At 38.9% G+C, this 21,673-nt stretch overlaps 3 protein-coding genes across 3 annotated transcripts in view; 2 read left to right on the top strand and 1 right to left on the bottom strand.

Annotated features, from left to right (window-relative positions):
- Positions 1 to 21,673, bottom strand: part of LOC125280859 (gastrula zinc finger protein XlCGF57.1-like) — a 1,316,469-nt gene that overhangs the window by 1,154,070 nt on the left and 140,726 nt on the right. The window lies entirely within an intron of this gene.
- Positions 1,645 to 9,297, top strand: LOC125243329 (galectin-3-binding protein A-like). The gene is made up of 5 exons (XM_048152880.1): positions 1,645 to 1,705; positions 3,555 to 3,758; positions 3,846 to 3,977; positions 4,381 to 4,642; positions 8,013 to 9,297. The coding sequence occupies exons 1-5, from the start codon at positions 1,645 to 1,647 to the stop codon at positions 9,046 to 9,048; spliced, it is 1,695 nt and encodes a 564-aa protein (XP_048008837.1). The 3' UTR covers positions 9,049 to 9,297.
- Positions 11,937 to 21,428, top strand: lgals3bp.3 (galectin 3 binding protein, tandem duplicate 3). Its single transcript, XM_048152894.1, has 5 exons — positions 11,937 to 11,997; positions 12,281 to 12,484; positions 12,572 to 12,703; positions 13,138 to 13,399; positions 20,163 to 21,428. The coding sequence occupies exons 1-5, from the start codon at positions 11,937 to 11,939 to the stop codon at positions 21,196 to 21,198; spliced, it is 1,695 nt and encodes a 564-aa protein (XP_048008851.1). The 3' UTR covers positions 21,199 to 21,428.

The following is a 21,673-nucleotide window of genomic DNA, read 5'->3' as shown; positions in this document are numbered from 1 at the left end:
GGCTCAATGACATAAAGGCTCAGAGAGCTTATTGTCTAAAAGCTGCTTCAAAAGGCTGGGGTGTTACTGACTGCTCACATAAAGAGGATGATCTGTGATACTGATAAGAGATCTTACAGAAACTCTTGCTCGTGGATTTAGTTTTGTGATGCTGCCCAATTATATTCATTTATTTATTTTCTCTTGTTTTTGTTCAGATTTGTTGTTATTATGACATTCTTCTATGAAAGCAAGGATAGGCAGATATTCAAGCACTATTAAAAAACATTAATTGTCCAATATATGAAAACTGAATGGGTGTGTCCCCTCCATCATGTGCCAGATGTCATAAATAAAACACACATTTATAATAAACATATTTGTCCACTGTTTTCTTGATACCTTGTGAATCCATTTCTATCTATAAAAATTTTCTGTGAAACATACTCTTTCAAACTCACATAAGATATGCCTTTTATTATTGATTGATTGATTGATTGATTGATTGGTTGATTGATAACTTTATTAATCCCCAAAGGGGAAATTCACTTGTCACAGCAGCAGCAACATACTATAAATAAAATACAATAATTACATAATAAAAAAAAAAAAACTACCCCAAATGTACCCAAACACAACATATCAGACACAAAATAACACAAGTCATAATCCCATTTGATTAAACAATCTCATGGCAGTTGTAAGAAAAGACCTTGTATCGCTCTTTTGAGGAACGTAAGTCTGTTGCCAAATGAATGGCACATAGCACACATTGTACTATGAAGGGAGTTATATTTATACTTCATGATGGAAGACAGTTTCCCTATACCATCCTTTCTTGCCCAGTTTAGTCAACACAGGGCAAAGAACACCCCATACATGAGCTCACCTTCCTAATCAGTTTGTTTTTGTCCTTCAAATGAGCTTCAAATGAGCACTATGTCTTGCCTTTCCCATGGTTTTTCCTCTGTCATTCATCTTCACTCCCTATATCCTCCCCACTGAGTGCTTTAAATTTGAATTTGTTTAAAGTATTATAACTCTTGAATTTCTGTTCTGATCCAAATTGTTTAGTTATCTGCAAGCAAAAGCCTCATTTGATAATATATCTGACCATAAATGCAAACTTGAAGTAAATGTTGTCTTTTTTCTGCAGCAAAAGTTAATGCTATGTTTCAGCTGTGTCGTACTCAAGTCTGGTTCAAAGCCAGGTCTAATCACAGAAATCACTAGAATGCCAACACCCAGGATCTGAATGCTCTCGAGGATATATGAATACAATGCAAAAGCAAACAGTCAGGTTTATTTGAACAGAGATTTTTTTTTACACATGATCAGAAATTACTTGAGAACCTGTTTTTTTGCATTGTGTGAATAGTTTTTGTGGCAAACCTAAAGATACTCATAGGTTTTGTTTGAACAAGCACACTGCAGTTTCTCAAGTATACCAGGTTTTATTTTCTCATGAAGTGAAACTTAAGGTAGTCCTCAAATTTGATTGGACAGTGGTAGAACATGTAAGTGATATATCTCACAATGCTTGACCTGATTTAGTAGATATATAGATAAGAGACAAGAGGATTTGTTAGTCTTTCCATAAGAACCTTCTTGAATTGTGTTCATCCTAATTTGCTGTTTTAAAGAGTTTCCAGCTAGCGATTGATCATGTATCTTGTATGGACTTTGCTGTTTTTACATGTGTCAGCACAGCATTGGACTCTGTTTGGTTAGTATCTGAACATACCACTGCTTTAAATTTGAATAACAATATGAATTTGAATAACAATATGTATTTACAAATATAAGAATGTATCTCCTATAAATGTTGGGTATGCAAAGTTGCTAATCTGATCTTGCTGTTTTATAAAATCTTCATCATTTTTCAAATTGCTCTGTTTTGGTTGTTGTGGGCTTTCTGAGCAAATTTTCATAAACCTATATCTATATAAACTAGTGATCGACCGAAATTGATTTTTTAGAATGTGCCCGATAACCGATATGCAGAACTGATATTTATTTACTGATATACTTATGTTTTTGACCCGATTACAACACCACTGAACTGAACAAACCATTTTATTTATAACAATCACTCCCTCCTTGCATAGAAAACAAAACAAATCTTATTTATACACCAATAAATAGAGAGGTCTGAAAATAAAAAAAAAGTGCACTGTTACTAAACTGTTTTTGTATAACTGTTTTAAAAACTGTTGTTTTTTTAAAAAAAAAAATCTTCGATGAGGCTAATAAAGTCAAATAAAGCACATAAAAGTAATTCTAACCAATTAAAAAAAATTTAATAAAACAATCTAAACCACCTGAAAAAAATAGCATTGTTATTTTAATGTAGCTTAATACTCCCAGTTGAGCAGAACTAGGTTGTAGTGTAGAAAACAGTCTTTCAGCATTCTGCCCCATAAGCCTGCTTCTTTGTTTTGTTGACAATTAGTTTTTCATGTTAATTTTAATCTTCATATCACAAAAATAATTTTATTTATAAATAGCATCAGCAGCAACACTAATGTTAACAATAAGCAAAATAAATGTAGAATGTCTAATGTTTTCAAATGGAGCAAATAAATTAAAGACAGGAGTCATGTCAAATTTGCAGAAATGTAATACTTAATATTAAACTACAGTTTTAGTAGATTTATAAGTTTAATAGGCTAAAGAGTGAAGAACAATAATTCGCTGGATAATGTTAAATAACTGAATAATATTCTCTGGAATATTGGAATATAACAAACAAAACATCGTATTTTATTGCATTTCTCAACTGGTATGTTATATCAGAATTATTAATAATGTTTTTGTCGTTCTAGATTATGAAATATCTGCTGACAAACGCTGTTTATCTATGCATTTACACAGAACTATACTCAAAACTGCGATCGCTCACGGAGATAAATAATTAATTTCCATAGAGTTGTGTTTACTTGGATGTTTATTAGCGAATTAATCGTAATTATATAAACATTTACTATATAGGCCTAACCGTGTTTTAAACAAGTTAATCTTGTTAAAAGTTCCATGGCCGTGCTGGAGTATTTCCTACATCAACCCGCTGAGTAAAAAACAAAATGCAGACGAATTCACGAGACTAATGAGCATAGATAACAGAGAGAGAATTAAATTCAGCACTTTTATTTCTAACATGTGCTCATTCATGGCTGTATTATTTAATCAATGCAAAGTTACATCTTTATTGGTATAGGACATTACAGATATCTTACGTGTCATCTTGTCTCTATTTCTTAGAGCTGCAGCTACATTTCAGGCATTTATGTAACACACCTAATTTGTGCATTAATGGCTGTTATGTTAAATAAACTTTACTAATTACAGCAAAGCAAGTAAGTATACTTTACATGTGCACGCCGTTGTCTCGTCTCCCCTCAGACGCGCTGCAATGGCGATCCTGCGCGCAATTCTCAAAACACCCACAAGATGGCGGCGTTTGTCCTAAATTCGATATTACAAAACCTATTATGGTAAAATGCTTAAATATCTGGAGAAATATCGGTAAATCGATATATCAGTTGATCTCTAATATAGTTTATCGCTTGCGACAGATGAGCAGTCAAAGCCTAAGCGGGAGGGCAGAGTGAGGCTTGTTGGAGATCTGCCTTCATCTGGTCGTGTGGAGATCTACCATGATGGACAGTGGGGTACAGTTTGTGATGACGGATGGGACCTAGCCGAAGCACAAGTGGTGTGTCGTCAGATGGGTTTCCCTGGAGCGATATCAGTTGCACCTGGAGGACAATATGGTGAAGGTATGGTGCGAAGTGTGTTAGAGAATTTGATCGTTCCACATTGTGATAACAACAATAGTCTTATATTTGTTCTATTACACTTTTGAGGTTCTGGTCCAATCTGGCTGGATGACATGAACTGTAGAGGCTCAGAGAGCTTATTGTCTGAATGCTGCTTCAAAGGCTGGGGTGTTACTGACTGCTCACATAAAGAGGATGCAGGAGTGGTCTGTGAGACTGGTAAGACATCTGCTGGATCTAACAGAAATTACAACTCTTGCTCATTCATTTAGCCTTGTGATACTATTTCACTTGTTTTAGTTAAGATTTATTGTTATTATGACATTTCTTCAATTAGTTGCCCATTATCTAAAAACTGAATGAGTTTGTCCCCTCCATCTTTGCAACTGGCCACAAGGTGCTGCTATAAAAACTAAGTGTAGCCTACATTTTTGGCTAAAACTCAGAAACTGATTGACTAGTTATTCACAGAAATTTTGATCACTTTCTGTTGTTGTTGTTTTTTTTTGTTGTTGTTGTTGTTGTTGTTGTTGTTTTCTCTAACATGCTTTAACCATGGCTTTTTATTAAATTGAGGAACTTGAGGAACATTTTAATCGGTTTTATTGCACTTTCTTTGCAGGAACAAACATAACCGGCAATCGTCAGTTCTCTGTGGATAACAGTCTGGGTTTGTCTGATGAACTTGGTCTTCTGTTTGACAGTGGAGATGGTTGTGATTTCAGCATTAATGTACGAGACCTCTCTGAAGAGGCAGAATTATCTTTTTGTGTGCACAGTATGATCCTCATGATTTATCCAGAACTAAACATAAGGAATGAGTCCAGAAACCTCACAGTGGATGTCAGCCAGATGTGCCATCCTCATGTCTCTGCTTTTCTCAGGTAACTTTCTTAAGACCATGCTTTTTTCTCAATTTATTCAGTGTGATTCTCTGGAATGGTGATTTTAGTGGCCTGTTGTGTCAATACAAAGAATGGGACAAAATTCGAGGAATATTTAATGTTGTGGATCTAGTCAAATTAGCCCCACTTTGCAAAAAAAAAAAAAAAAGAAGATTTTTATAAAAGTACTTGCTGCTTGATGGCAAGCTGATGCTGATGCAGTTGTCAGTAGCTGATGCTATAGGTAAAACCACTTTTTCTGAGAATACTGAAGCATAGAATCATGCCAGTGTAAGTACACTGGCCAGTGATGTTCAATGTGCAAACTAGAGGCGGGCTAATCTGCTTTATAAAGTGGCACAAATTGCTCAATTCTATGACACAGTCCCCTCAGGCAGGGGACTTAATCCCACATAGAAGGAGCAAGAGCTCCTTCTACTAGGTGCTTTTCTGCCTTTTCTGTCCTTTTTTCAAGAGTGCTTGGCAAGGAAGGAAGGAATGAATGAAGGCATTCTATATAGTGCTTTTATTATGTACTGTTGTACAACCAAAGCACTTTACAATCATATGCATGTATGATTGTATGCAACATTCACCTGGATGATGTGACGGCAGTCACAGTACAACAGCGGCAATGCACCAGCTATAGGCCAGAATGCCGGGATTACACCTCTACTCTTTGACGAGAAGTGCCATGGGATTTTTAATGACAACAGAGAATCACGGTTGAGACGTTAAACTGACAACCTTGGTTTAACGTCACATCCAAAGGATGGGCCTATTTACAGTATAGACTCAACACTACACTGGGGCATTAGGACCCACAGAGACCACAGAGTGAGCACCACCTGCTGACCTCATTAACACCTCTTCAAGCAGCAACTAAGTTTTTCTCAGGAGGTTTATCATCCAGGTACTGACTAGGCTCAACCCTGCTTAGGTTCAGTGGGCAACCAGTCTTGGGCTGTGCTATGTGCTATGGTTGCTGATGGTTGCCCTGCACCTTCTACACTCAAAGTATACTTGGCTGTTATATCAGCTTTTCACAGTCATTTGATAATCGATCAGTCAGCAAGAGTAACCTGGTGATTAATTTCTGAAGTGCACAGTGAGACTAAACCCCAAGGCCCTTCCACACTGCCAACTTGGAATTTCACATTGGTCCAAAAACCTATGAAGGGCCTCCTGTTCGAGTCACAGCAGTCGGCTGAACTAAGAGTGCTCTCTCCTAAAACAGCACTCTTACTCACTCTTGTTTCTGTAAAGCAAGTATGGGATATGCAAGCACTGTCAGCTGATGTGTCCTGCACTGAATTTGGGCCAGGTGACTGTAGAGTTAAGGCCTTTGCACACTGAGTCCGAAATTTGCATGCAAAACTTTCGCACGTTAAAAAATAAATTCGACCTCACGTTATGTCAATTGTGTTTGCACACTGCCTCCGAAACTTTCGTCCGTCAAAAAAATATTCGGATCAGGTTCGATTTTCTGTGTTTTTTGCATCCGTGGCACACATTTTGAGAGACGTTTTGACAATTCAAAGCCACCGTACGCGAACGCAAAAATCCAGAATGCCATCTGACAAGTTGATCCTTGTCTTCTACAGCACAAAACAGCAGCACTTAATGACAAACAACGTGCGGAATACAAAGATACAGAATATAAAGACAGATTGTGGCAGTAGTAAAGCATCAAACTGAGGCACTGACATCCTGAAGTAAACTTTGAAACACTCGGGATAATCACGCAGCTCCTTGATGAGGTGAACTCAATGCAATCTCAGAATTGAATGGACCCAATATTTCCTCTTTCTTTTTCTCTTTTTAAGAAGAGAGGAGACAACTAAATCGTGCTCACTGCTTAAAGATTTCATTTTATATTGTTTTGTGATTTTTTCGCAACGCATTCATTTTTACGCATCAGACTCAGTGTGCAAGGTCTCTGTGCGTGACGATTTTTTAGGATTACGAATATGAAAAAACGCATGCGAAAATTTCAGACTCAGTGTGCAAAGGCCTTTACTCTTAAACCCAGAAAAGGTTAAAAGGCACTCTAGACAGTTCAGACTCTCTGAGCAGCTCTTTGTTTGTTTCTGTGGTTGCACTACCTGTTTCCAAACAGAGGTTTGAAATGTCATGTGTCTTCCCTTACTGTGAAGCAGTAGTTATGGTCAAAGATCCACTTAGGCATGGGCTAAGACCTCCGCTGTAACACTGCGGGATTCTTTATGTTCCCCATAGCATCTGCCACTGGTGCAATGTTGAGTGAACTGAAATCAAAAGGAAACATCTCTGATTACTGAAATAAGGGAATGAGACATTGCAGATGTTGCTGTGTTACTAAACTCATGGTCTCTCTCAAGCTTCACTCTACTTCAAGGCAATGACGATTGGCACTACCTTAAATAGTGATTGAGCCCACCTCTATTTTGCCATAATGGATTCCATAATGGCTTCAGTTTATTCAGAGAAATTGGTTTTCCCAATATCATAAACTATTGACGCAATGTCTCATTCCCTCATCTCAGGGAATTGAGGTTACATGAGTAACCAGAGACATTTAGGGCTGAAATACACTACATGACTTTCATCCTGATTTTTGCCCTGATTTGCAGTCTAGATGAGTCAACGTTTATTGCTGCAAGTCAGAAATCACATAGTTTGTGATAGGCATACTCTGATTTTTAGCTTTCAGACTATGATTCCATCCAGAGAAGATCTAATATGTTTGATATTTTGAGCCAATTTTAGAACACCTAGTTTTCATTTGTCATGCATTTCTCAGCAATGAGGCACATTTCCATGCGAGTTTGTTGTGTTTGGAATGATTTGCATTATGCCTAATGTTCAACATTTAAGTGTAGGGTATTGGGGTAGCATTGTTAATGTAGTCTATTCATGCCTTTGGATTATTTTAAGCTTTACACGACAATATTGTAGCCACCAGCTAACCACTTCCCAGTTCCACACACTGTTGCCTGTGTTGTACAGAAATCTTACTCCCCATTAAATTTCCATGCTTCTGATTGGCTCATTCAGTGGGAAAGCTGCTACCAAATCACCATTTTTATATAGCACTATATAGTATAATACAGATTGTTTCAAAGAAGCTTTACAGTGATAAACAGGAAAATAATGTCCCAGCTCATCCCCCACCCAAACAAAACAATATCAGTTTTGGGGGAAAATGCAATGGACTAGCATTTCTTTTTTTTCTTTTTTTTTAGATTGATTAGATTTTGTATGTTTTTGCTGTAACCTTTTCAATAAAATGAAAAATTCTTTCTTTTCTGAATTCTTTCTTTTTTGACCCAAATGAGAATGACCCCAGTCAGAACACTACATTGAAACTATAATATCTGTTTTTGCTCAGGTATTTGTACACACAACAAATTGATGTTTCCATCACATCGGCTCAATGTCTCCATCAGCTGGCATTTATCTTTGGAGTGAATAAGCTTATGGAGGATGTTGGCAGGATCTTCACTTCACTCATTCCTGAAGACAACACCTTCCGGACACAGGTATTAATGTACGAGTATGGCGTACGCACAGGTGACCTTGTTCTGCAGGAGAATGTCCTTCAGTATCTTTCCTGGAACTGTGAGTTCCTCATAAGCTCTCCGGTGTGGAGCACCATCTCCTTTCACATGATGGACGCTCTGCTGCAGCGCTCAGACCTGGTTGTGAAGGATGAAGCTTTACTTCTTGAAGCTCTGGAGAGATGGATCCAAAACAAAGGTGATGAAATTAGTTCAGAACAACAGGCCAGCCTCCTGAATCACATCCGCTTCCTCTTGATCCCAGTGGATAAACTGTATGAAATGCAGTTTTCCTCAAGTGTTCTCTACCAGAATCATGAGAAACTGTATCTAAATGGTCTGCTCAGCGGTTTTCAGTTCAATGTTCTTTCTTTCTCTAAGATCAGGAATAAAATGGATAACATGAGTAATGATTATCTACCCAGAATCTACACTGCTGATGGGTTTAGTGTATTTATCAATGACATGACCACCATTTACCAGTACTATCAGTACAACTATGGCCAAAATAACAGAATCCAAACCTTCTCCACTCCTGCACACCCTAGTGCTCTTTACAAAGACCAGATGGTCCAGTGGCAAGCACAGGCTTTTCTTACTGTTCAGGAATGCTCTTACTATGGTCTTTCATGTGATTCTTTTCCTGTTGCAAGGCTTTTGGCATATGGTAATCAGAACAGTTACACTAACACAATTCGCTTCAGCAACAGGTTAATTCTCAGCTGTAAGAATCAAAACAATGTATTTCATGTCCAAGACTTCAAAAATGACATGGCAGTGATTCCAACCAACAGCAACATGGGCCTACCTAACCCCTGTCCTGATGACTACAGTCTTAGATTTGTGGTGCGTCCAGAGTATATCTGACTGCACACTGTTGACATCTGGTCATGTTCTGCCACTATTTTAGCTTGGCCCTGTTTATTAAATTCAATCAAATAAAATCATGATAAATCTTCATTTAATGTTCAATGTCAGTTTATGATCATTATAAAAATAAGTGAAGGGTTTGCATTTAATCATTTTGATTATTTCATGTAATCAATATTGTTAGACATTAACCATGTTTGATTGTTTAAAGATGCTTAATATAAATAAAAAAGCATGTTCATAATTCCTTTTGCAGTTTTTTTATTATATTCTGCTATAATGTTGGTTAGCTGGTAAGAAATCATAAGATGGTAAAGTGGTAAATCTGATTAAGCTCAATCATCTCAATCATGAGCCTACCTACCCAATATGCTAAGAAAACATGCCGACCCACCAAGGCATAAACTCGTCAAGAGCCCTGAAGGTACAGTATCTGGCACCAATATATTAGCAGCAGACCCTTCCAGTCTTGTAGGTTGTGAAGTGGAGCCACCATGGATCAAACTTGTTGGTCCAGCACATCCCACAGATGCTCAATTGGAATAAGATTAAGTTTTTATGGGGTTTTCCCAGCAGAACATTGCCCAGAGCATCAAATTCCCTCCACCAGCTTTTGTCCTATAGTGATCCTGGTGCCATCACTTCCCCAGGTAAACGGATCTTTATTCCTGCCAATTTCTCCTGCATCCAACATGTTGATTCTGAGAAATGACTGTTTGCTAACCATCTAATCTACCCAGACCTTAATATGTGGCTTTGTTAGTAGGTGATCAATGATATTCACTTCACCTGTGATTGGTCAGAATGTTTTGGCCTATCAGTGTATTCTTCAATAAATAAAAATCATCCTAAATCATTATGGGATGACACAAAGGGCCTTTCTGTACTTCTTTCATTTTAGTGGGTGTCCTATAGTGAGTGAAATGACAAAGTTTGTGATTCTGATAAATATTTTGATATGCAATACAACAGTGAATCATTTTCATATATTTTCATAATATTTCTTACTTTTCTTTTATTGATATAATCATGATGCTGTCCAATTTTGCCAGTACCCTGTTGTGTTATTGATTTGTTATTGGTAAACTAGGACATTTAATCATTAAATTAATTTTCAATTTACTGACCATATTTTCAGAATGTAAAACATAGTTTCACAAGCAAAATTAAGAATAGATCAGGGCCAGCAGTTATGGAATCTAAAAATCTAGATTGAACAGGATCATGTGTTGTTGCCATTAGGCATTTACAATTATTATTAAATGTTTGTCCCATTTTGCTGGTAACATCTGGACAAATTTGATACTGTGTGTGGACACATTTCAAGATTTTATATATATATATATATATCTTTTTTTTTCTTTGGTGTAATAGAGATCTTGAGCTGTTGTTGTGCTCTATCCTCTGCGCTTCCACGTTCGTCATTAAGTCATGCGTCAGGTCAGGGGTTACGCTTCCACCGCAAATTGATGCATACAGCCATCCGTCGGAAGCTAGTTATTTTACTTTATAAAGTTTTAAATATGGATATTTTTCTTGCAAAAACCCATCGCTTCATTTTAGAAGGCCTTTATTAACCCCCTGGAGCCGTATGGATTATTTTTATGATGGATGGATGCATTTTGGGGGGGCTTCAAAACACACACCCCGTTCAGTAAATCTTGGAAGAGCCAGGATATTTTTTACATATATCTCTGATTGCGTTTGTCATAAAGAAGATAGTAGGATGGCTTGAGGGTGAGTAAATCATGGGATAATTTTCATCTTTGAGTGAACTATCCCTTTAAGATTAGTAAACATTTTCTTGATCCTGAGTTCATGGAGCATGTGCATGTGAAAGTGTGACATCAGTAGCAAACAGCCACTCACATGTCTTGAAACACAAAGAAACTGCAATTCACTTTTCGTGAGAGAATCAGCGAGGTTAATTTCTCTCTTCTGCCAAAGATTAAGAGATTGAATAATATGAAGTACATAAATGCATTAAGACAGAAAGAAGAAAATATCTTGCTATATCAACAATGTTTCTCAGAACTCGCTTACTGCACCTTTAACTTTGACTGTGTTATGGAATATTACTTTTAAAAGCTCATCATATGGTCTGTCCTAGTCCACACTGGGCTTCAGATGAGCACTTAAACTAATGTCCTTCCTTTCTGTGGTCATTAATAAACCCAGGGTTTTTCCTCTGTCATTCATCTTCACTCTCTATCTACTCACCACCGTTTGTTTTAAATTTCAAATTGTTTAAAGTATTGTAACTCTTTAATTTCTGTTCAAACCCAAAATTGTTTAGTTATCTGCAAGCAAAAGCCTCATTTGATAATATATGTGGCCATAAATGCAAACTTGAAGTAAATATCATCTTTTTTTTCTGCAGCAAAAGTTAATGCTATGTTTCAGCTGTGTCAAGCTCAAGTCTGGTTCAAAGACAGGTCTAATCACAGAAGTCACTGAAATGCCAACACCCAGGATCCGAATGCTCTCATGGATATGAATACAATGCAAAAGCAAACAGTTTGTTTTATTTGAACATAGATGTTTTATTTACATATGCTCAGAAATGACTTGAGAACCTGTTCTTTGCATTGTGTGAACTGTTTTTGTTGTAAACCTAAAGCTTCTCAGGTTTTGTTTGAACAAGCACACTGCAGTTTCTCAAGCATACCAGGTTTTATTTTCTCATGAAGTGAAACTTAAGGTAGTCCTCAAATTTGATTGGACAGTGGTAGAACATGTAAGTGATATATCTCACAATGCTTGACCTGATTTAGTAGATATATAGATGAGAGACAAGAGGATTTGTTAGTCTTTCCATAAGAACCTTCTTCAATTGTGGTCATCCTAATTTGCTGTTTTAAAGAGTTTCCAGCTAGCGATTGATCATGTATCTTGTATGGACTTTGCTGTTTTTACATGTGTCAGCACAGCATTGGACTCTGTTTGGTTAGTATCTGAACATACCACTGCTTTAAATTTGAATAACAATATGACCTGCACTATATCGTAAGTATTTGTCTGTTCTATATAAATATTACACAAAAATGCATGTATTTAAAAATATAATAATGTATTTCCTATAAAGGTTGGGTAAGCAAAGCTGCTATTCTGATCTTTCTGTTTTATAAAATCTTCATCATTTTACAAATTGCTTTGTTTTGTGTGTTGTTGGCTTTCTGAGCAAATTTTCACAAACCATCTATATAAACAAGTCTATTGCTTGTGGCAGATGAACAGTCAAAGCCTAAGCGGGAGGGCAGAGTGAGGCTTGTCGGAGATCTGCCTTCATCTGGTCGTGTGGAGATCTACCATGATGGACAGTGGGGTACAGTTTGTGATGACGGATGGGACCTAGCCGAAGCACAAGTGGTGTGTCGTCAGATGGGTTTCCCTGGAGCGATATCAGTTGCACCTGGAGGACAATATGGTGAAGGTATGGTGCGAAGTGTGTTAGAGAATTTGATCGTTCCACATTGTGATAACAACAATAGTCTTATATTTGTTCTATTACACTTTTGAGGTTCTGGTCCAATCTGGCTGGATGACATGAACTGTAAAGGCTCAGAGAGCTTATTGTCTGAATGCTGCTTCAAAGGTTGGGGTGTTACTGACTGCTCACATAAAGAGGATGCAGGAGTGGTCTGTGAGACTGGTAAGACATCTGCTGGATCTAACAGAAATTACAACTCTTGCTCATTCATTTAGCCTTGTGATACTATTTCACTTGTTTTAGTTCAGATTTATTGTTATTATTACATTTCTTCAGTGAAAGCATGGATATAGGCAAATATTCAAGCACTGTCATAAAAAAAAAAAAAAATAGTTGTCCAATATCTGAAAACTGAATGAGTTTGTCCCCTCCATCTTTGCAACTGGCCACAAGGTGCTGCTATAAAAAGGAAGTGTAGCCTATATTTTTGGCTAAAACTCAGAAGCTGATCAACTAGTTATTCACAGAAATTTTGATCACTTTCTGTTGTTTTTTTGTTTTGTTTTGTTTTTTCTAACATGCTTTAACCATGGCTTTTTATCTGATTGAGGAACTTGAGGAACATTTTAATCTGATTTATTGCACTTTCTTTGCAGGAACAAACATAACCGGCAATCGTCAGTTCTCTGTGGATAACAGTCTGGGTTTGTCTGATGATCTTGGTCTTCTGTTTGACAGTGGAGATGGTTGTGATTTCAGCATTAATGTACGAGACCTCTCTGAAGAGGCAGAATTAACTTTTTGTGTGCACAGTATGATCCTCATGATTTATCCAGAACTAAACATAACAAATGAGTCCAGAAACCTCACAATGGATGTCAGCCAGATGTGCCATCCTCATGTCTCTGCTTTTCTCAGGTAACTTTCTTAAAACCATGCTTTTTTCTTAGTTTATTCAGTGTGATTCTCTGGAATGGTGTCTTTGGTGGCCTATTGTGTCAATACAATGAATAGGATAAACTGGAATATTTAATGTTGTGGATCTAGTAAAATAAGCCCCACCTTGCAAAAAAAAAAAAAAACAGTATTTACAAAAGTTATTGCTGCTTGATGGCAAGCTGATGCAGCTGTCAGTAGCTGATGCTATAGGTAAAACCACTTTCTCTAAGAATACTGAAGCATAGAATCACGTCAGTGTAAGTACAGGCTCATCTGCTATATAAAGTGGCGCAGATCATCATTGCTTCAGAATCTTTCTCTTTGAGACAGTGCTCTGTCTTGGAAGAAGCCTACACAACCTCACCTTGCCGTTGATGAGTGCCTCATCAGAGGACAATTCACAGCTTCATTCCCCTGCACATCTGCAGGATATCCTCAAGATGGCATTCAAGTAATGCAAGTCCTGCGTGGGCCTGATGGATCTCCTAGGTGCGGACAACAGCTGTGTCTTCTTCATGCCCATGCAGAGATAGCCCTTCAGGAGCCCTCACTGTGATGAAATGAGCATCAAGACTTTTCACCTCTGTAGTCCTCCTGTGAGATTTCTCTGCCATCATCTCTGAGCCATGGAGGAAGAAGCTACTATGTCCCATAGATGGAGAGTCAAGTGGTGAGCTCATGCCGACTCAGTGTCCACATGCCTCTCAGCCTCTCAAACCAGCCTCCCCAGTGATGTTTGCAACAGCTAGTTACTGCCCCTCCTCTGGAGCCTGCCGATTGATGATGCAATCTCTAGAGCAGCATTAGAGCAAGAGGACAGGTCTCACAGCCCTGCTGGAGAACCCTTCTGCATGTCACAGTGAAACAGGTGACCCCCCTGTAGCTACAGATGTGGAGTTGCTCTGTATACTGACCAAGGCTGTAGAAGATCTCGGATCATCTTCTGCCAAGCTTTCTCACAGCCGTTTGGATGAGTGGTTTCTTCAGTAGGGCCACACTCATGAGGCTACTCATTAGAAACACACCCCATTTTCCACAGAGGTCCACTGGGAGATTTCTAAGTCCTAGCAAGCCCTTTATTAAAGGATTAGTCCACTTTTAAATACACTTTTCCTGATAAATTTACTCACCCCCATGTCATCCAAGATGTTCATGTCTTTCTTTCTTTCGTCAGTCGAAAAGAAATTAAGGTTTTTGAGGAAAACATTCCAGGATTATTCTCCTTACAGTGGATTTCAATGGCTACCAACAGATTGAAGGTCAAAATTACAGTTTCAGTGCAGCTTCAAGGGCTTTAAACGATACCAGATAAGTAATAAGGGTCTTATCTAGCGAATCGATCGGTCATTTTTGAAAAAAATACAACCGTTTATGCTTTATAAACAAAATTCAAGTTACGGAAAAAACGAAACTGTTGCCGTGTTCGTTCCGTAAGTAGAATAGGGAAGGCATAGAACATTCAGTGTAAGCGTTATGAAGAATGCGGAATCGGAAAGAACGTTCAATGCGATATTTTGTTTATAAAGCATAAACGGTTGTATTTTTTTCGAAAATGACCTATCGATTCGCTAGATAAGACCCTTATTACTCATCTGGTATCGTTTAAAGCCCTTGAAGCTGCACTGAAACTGTAATTTTGACCTTCAATCTGATGGTAGCCATTGAAATCCACTGTAAGGAGAATAATCCTGGAATGTTTTCCTCAAAAACCTTCATTTCTTTTCGACTGACGAAAGAAAGACATCTTGGATGACATGGGGGTGAGTAAATTTATCAGGAAAAGTGTATTTAAAAGTGGACTAATCCTTTAAGCTTGCACCTTGCCGCAGGAACAACTCTTCTCCGCTGACTGTGCCAACCCCCGTGCAGCTTTGGGGTGGAAGCATTGTGCAGCAGCGCACCAGAAAAAGCCCTACTGTACCATTGATTACATCACCAGGAAAGCCTATGCTGCAGCAGGACAAGCAGCATTTGCCCTCAATACCATGGTGCTTTTGCAGGTCTATCCAGCTAAATTGCTCAATTCTATGACACAGTCCCCTCAGGCAGGGGACTTAATCCCAACCCGTATTTGTTGAATCTGCAATTCTGGCTACTCAGCGGAGTCCGCCAGCACCAGATGCACTTCCCCAATGTGTGCTAGACACTATCACTGAGGCAAGAGCTCCTTCTACTAGGTGCTTTTCAAGAGTGCTTGGGAAGGAAGGATGGAATGAAGGCATTATATATAGTGCTTTTATTATGTACTGTTGTACAACCAAAGCACTTTACAATCATATCAGGGGTCTATCCTCACCCACCACCAGTATGCAGCATTCACCTGGATGATGTGACGGCAGTCACTGTACAACCGGCACCAGTGTGCCAGTGCCGGGGTTACATACCTACTCTTTGAAGAGAAGTGCCATTGGATTTTTAATGACAACAGAGAATCACGGTTGAGACGTTAAACTGACCACCTCGGTTTAACGTCACATCCGAAGGATTGGCCTATTTACAGTAAAGTGTTCTCATCACTATACTGGGGCATTAGGACCCACAGAGACCACAGAGTGAGCACCACCTGCTGACCTCACTAACACCTTTTCCAGCAGCAACTAAGTTTTTTCCAGGAGGTTTCCCATCCAGGTACTGACTGGGCTCAACCCTGCTTAGGTTCAGTGGGCAACCAGTCTTGGGCTGTGCTATGTGCTATGGCTGCTGATGGTTGCCCTGCACCTTCTACACTATATACTTGGCTGTTATATCAGCTTTCCATAGTCATTTGATAATCGATCAGTCAGCAAGAGTAACCTGGTGATTAATTTCTAAAGTGCGTGATAAGACTGAACACCCTTTCGCCTTCCACGCTTCCAACTTGGAATCTCACATTGGTCCTAAAAGCTATGACTAGCCTCCTGTTCGAGTCACAGCAGTCGGCTGAACTAAGAGTGCTCTCTCCTAAAACAGCACTCTTACTCACTCTTGCTTCTGTAAAGCGAGTATGGGATATTCAAGCACTGTCAACTGATGTGTCCTTCATTGAATGTGGGCCAGCTGACTGCAGAGTTACTCTTAAACCCAGAAAAGGTTAAAAGGCACTCTAGATATTTCAGACTCTCTGAGCAGCTCTTTGTTTGTTTCTGTGGTTGCACTGCCTTTTTCCAAACAGAGATTTGAAACACTCCACCAGGAGTGTGGTTTACTCATGGGCATGGGTGTATAGCATGTCTATACATTTGTCTGTCAGCAGGATGGGCTTCACCCAATATTTTTAGCCAGATTTTACAATCTGGACATAATATCACTTGCATCGCAGGTTCTGTCTGTGCAAGAGGATGAATATCTGCCTGCTGCCCTATCCTCTTCAAAGCTGTTACCGCCTTGTTCAACTGACTGGCATGAATGTTTGCCTTACACAGGCTTATAACCAAAACTGTGTGAGACAGTGTCAGTGCACCACTGCTTTGCTGGGTTCATGGGCACAGGAGCACTGCCCTCTTTGTACTCTGGTGTAGTGTTCAACTACATTTGCTAGCTACACTGCTGTGACGTATGCAATGAAGCTGCCACCATCTTGACTATCTTGGCTTGGTGTGTACCCTGCAACTTCAGTCAGGTCCGGTAATAGTTACTGTATAGTATCATAATGCCGGCAATGCCATGATCTCTTGCCTTAATTAACTAGGCATATTGTGTATGTTTGTGGTTGTGCAAACATACAGTGCTCATATTGGCAAACATATCACTGAGCTTCTTCTTGTGTCTTTCCGTACTGTGAAGCACCTGTATGGTCAAAGCTCCACTTAGGCATGGGCTCAGCTACTGGTGCAATGCTGAGTAAATCTCTGATTACTGAAATGAGGGAATGAGACATTGCAGATGTTGCTGTGTTACTAAGCTCATGGGGGGTTGGGTGATTTGAGCTTGAAAAACAGCAGTCCACTAGAGAGTGCGCACGGACTTTGAAAGGGTCGCGCGCTGAACTGTGCACGAGATGGAGCGGGACACGGAAAATGAAGTAAGGCCTATAGCCTACCCACGGGCGCGGCTTAAGACAACTTTTTCTTTCACACACAGCACAGAGAAACATCTTTCTAATAAACCGACCAAACTGAATGTCAAGTGATAGACGAAACTGACAATGATTTTATCTTTTTTAAACAAATGAAAGGCAATGTGGATAAACATTCACAGCCACGATGTACAGAACACCACACAAAGATATAGAAGAAAATGAACAAAAACATTTTGTATCAATAAACCTTAAAATATATATATAAATAACTGCAGAAAGGCCACACTGCAGATATACATTACATATGTCGGCAAATCCAATTACATCGGCTAAATTGTCTGTGCAAGCAAGCTTTAACTCTACAGCGTAACATTGATGCACCAAAAAAAAAAAAAAAATTAAATTAATTTAATAAAAAGTATATAATTTTTATCAAACATTAATTTACAGAATTGAATTAGAACAGAAATATGATCAAGTCAAACTGCAAAATGCCTGAAGTGCAGGGGAACATTAGTCTGGGTAAACCCAGCCTGATCTGCCGGCGATTTGATTTCGCTCGGCAACTCAGTCTGGAAACCCGTGCATTCATTTCTGCTGCGCTGTTAGATTTTTGCGGGAACCAATCACAGACTGGCTTATCCACCTTGCTCGCTATTGGCGGGTATAACACGATGATGATAGAGAAGCGACGGCAAGCAACTTTCAAACTCTATCTGATCTACCCGTCTCTCGCACGACCGTCACTCCAAAATAACAATGCACAATCACAGTGCACAGTGCGATTGTGTTAAGCATTTACCTTATCTGAGAGAAATGTAGCAGAGCGTTGATCCGACAGTCTCTTCATAGGAAGATTACAAACAGCGATTAATGACACACAATGATTCTCTGCTGTTATTTTGGTGGTTTGCTTCACGATGTGAGTACAGGACTCTTTTACTTCAATGCCCCTTGATGGTAGACAATATTTTTATTATTTGCTCTATGTTTCGTCTCCCTGCTTCTTGAATCTCGCGCCGCCTGAGCTGACTGGAATTCTTTTTGGTTGTCATGACAATGACGTAGTTTAGAGCAGCTATATTCCGCGTTCATTTACACTGAACCAGAACAGTATCAGAGTCGCCTTTTAAACTCTCGACGATGCTGAATGACTTCTTTAGTTAGCAAACAAATTGCTCGAGTGGGTGTAAATACCGATCACTTTCATGTTTTTTTGCACAACCTGCAAAAATCGCTAGATGCCATTGCTGCTTCTGCAAACCGCGGATCAATGCTACAAACCAATACAAACTAACCCTGCGTCTCAATCAGCTCCCTAGTTCCCTAGGTTGTGAATCAGTATATCATGCAAGTGAATGTGGCTGATTCCCTGATCAGTGCCCTGACTACTGAACTAGGGAGCTGATTGAGACACACGGTAAACCTGGAGTCTGGAGTTTTCATCGCTCTGCAAAGTACGTCACCCGGATCGTTGATCTGATTGGTTGAAGGACTATCCAATTGCGTGACTAATGCTCGTTGATCACGCCTCTTGTGCAGTAGGAAATACATAGCAAACTCCCCAGACCAATGTTCAATTTTAAATTGAGCTTGGTCTGGTGATAGCCAGACTAGGGGAACATATATTCAAAACACAAGCCACAAATGGTTAAATTAGTAACCCAGAGTGATCAATAAATAAATTAAAATTAAAGAAATTATTAAAATAACGAAAGTAGGCTATAGCCAGAATTGTCAACTTTGTCTTTTTAACTGCAGAGACAATAAACGCTGAACTGGAGTGGCAGTCTTTTTAGCTAAACATTCACAGCATCCAAAAATCAAATTACATCCATCTAAAATAGTTTGAAATCATTTGTAGCCACCTACCTGATTGAGAGACAAAAATCCAGTCTTTCACGCGATCTGCCTGTGTCCGTTTGAGTCTTTTCAAATAGCGCGCTATAGTCAGCTCGTTGGCCGGTAGAAGCGCGCCGCAGTGTTTGTCGTTGCTGAGTTCTATGAGTTGTTGGCACAACCTGCATCATACGTTTTTTGGATCATCTTTTACCATTTCAAAGTGCATCCAATTGTACACTTTATCCCAGACATTGTTAAAGATTTAATCCCTGCCGCAAAGATGCTGATAATGGAAGTGAAACTTAAATCGGTCACAGGGGTGGTTGGATTTATTCACGCACATTAAAAATATTTATTAAAAGCTTCTTTCTTTTCACATTTTTATTTATAGTATTAACATAACCGGTATGTCTATGTAAAATCAATCAGATATTGAGCACCCCCATATCTCTTCTCATAACACCTCTGTGAAGATTCGACTGTGAGATTAGTAGTCGAATCAGGCTCCTCCTATTGAAGATTCGAATCGTCAACTATTCAGGGTCACCCCTAGTCAGTCATTTAGTGTATGATGCCCATTTTTTCTCTGTAACCATTAACAAAGTGCATGATGCGTAATGTTCAACTTTTAAGTTGTGTAGTGTATTGGGATAGCATTGTTCATGTTCATGATAGTATATTCATGCCTTTAGATAGAATATTTTAAGCTTCACACAGCAATATTGTAGCTATTGTATTGTATCTGTTTTTTTGTTTGTTTGTTTGTTTGTGTTCGATTTTTTTTTTTTTTTTTTGCTGTAACCTTTTCAACAAAATGATAAAAATCTTTCCTTTTTTGACCCAAATGAGAATGACCCCAGTCAGAACACTACATTGAAACTAATAACATCTGTTTTTGCCCAGGTATTTGTACACACGTCAAATTGGTGTTTCCATCACATCGGCTCAATGTCTCCATCAGCTGGCATTTATCTTTGAAGTGAAGAAGCTTATGGAGGATGTTGGCAGGATCTTCACTTCACTCATTCCTGAAGACAACACCTTCCGGACACAGGTATTAATGTACGAGTATGGTGTCCGCACAGGTGACCTTGTTCTGCAGGAGAATGTCCTTCAGTATCTTTCCTGGAACTGTGAGTTCCTCATAAGCTCTCCGGTGTGGAGCACCATCTCCTTTCACATGATGGACGCTCTGCTGCAGCGCTCAGACCTGGTTGTGAAGGATGAAGCTTTACTTCTTGAAGCTCTGGAGAGATGGATCCAAGACAAAGGTGATGAAATTAGTTCAGAACAACAGGCCAGCCTCCTGAATCACATCCGCTTCCTCTTGATCCCAGTGGACAAGCTGTATGAAATGCAGTTTTCTTCAAGTGTTCTCTACCAGAATCATGAGAAACTGTATCTAAATGGTCTGCTCAGAGGTTTTCAGTTCAATGCTCTTCCTTTCTCTAAGATCAGGAATAAAATGGATAACATGAGTAATGAATATCTACCAAGAATCTACACTGCTGATGGGTTTAATGTATTTATCAATGACACAACCATCAATTACCCATACTATCACTACAACTATGGCCAAAATAACAGAATCCAAACCTTCTCCACTCCTGCACACCCTAGTGCTCTTTACAAAGACCAGATGGTCCAGTGGCAAGCACAGGTTTTTCTTACTGTTCAGGAATGCTCTAACTATGGTGTTTCATGTGATTCTTTTCCTGTTGCAAGGCTTTATGGATATGGTAATCAGAACAGTTATGCTAACACCATTCGCTTCAGCAACAGGTTAATTCTCACCTGTAAGAATCAAAACAATGTCTTTCATGTCCAAGACTTCAAAAATGACATGGCAGTGATTCCAACCAACAGCAACATGGGCCTACCTAACCCCTGTCCTGATGACTACAGTCTTAGATTTGTGGTGCGTCCAGAGTATATCTGACTGCACACTGTTGACATCTGGTCATGTTCTGCCACTATTTTAGTTTGGCCCTGTTTATTAAATTCAATCAAATAAAATCATGATTAATCTTCATTTAATGTTCAATGTCAGTTTATGATCATTTTAAAAATAAGTGAAGGGTTTTCATTTAATCATTTTGATTATTTCATGTAATCAATATTGTTTGACATTAACAATGTTTCAATGTTTCAAGATGCATAATATAAATAAAATGCATGTTCATAATTTCTTTTGCAGTTTTCTTATTATATTCTGCTATACTGTTGGTTAGCTGGTAAAGTGGTAAATCTGATTAATCTCAATCATCTCAATCATGAGCCAAAACATTATGACTACCTGCCTAATATGCTGTTGGTCCTCCGCTTGCTGTGAAAACATGCCGACCCACCAAGGCATAAACTCTACAAGAGCTCTGAAGGTACAGTATCTGGCACCAAGATGCTAGCAACAGACC

This window comes from Megalobrama amblycephala, linkage group LG1, assembly GCF_018812025.1.
Source record: "Megalobrama amblycephala isolate DHTTF-2021 linkage group LG1, ASM1881202v1, whole genome shotgun sequence".
Taxonomy (NCBI): Eukaryota; Metazoa; Chordata; class Actinopteri; order Cypriniformes; family Xenocyprididae; genus Megalobrama; species Megalobrama amblycephala.
This window is presented reverse-complemented; position numbering and strand designations above follow the sequence as displayed.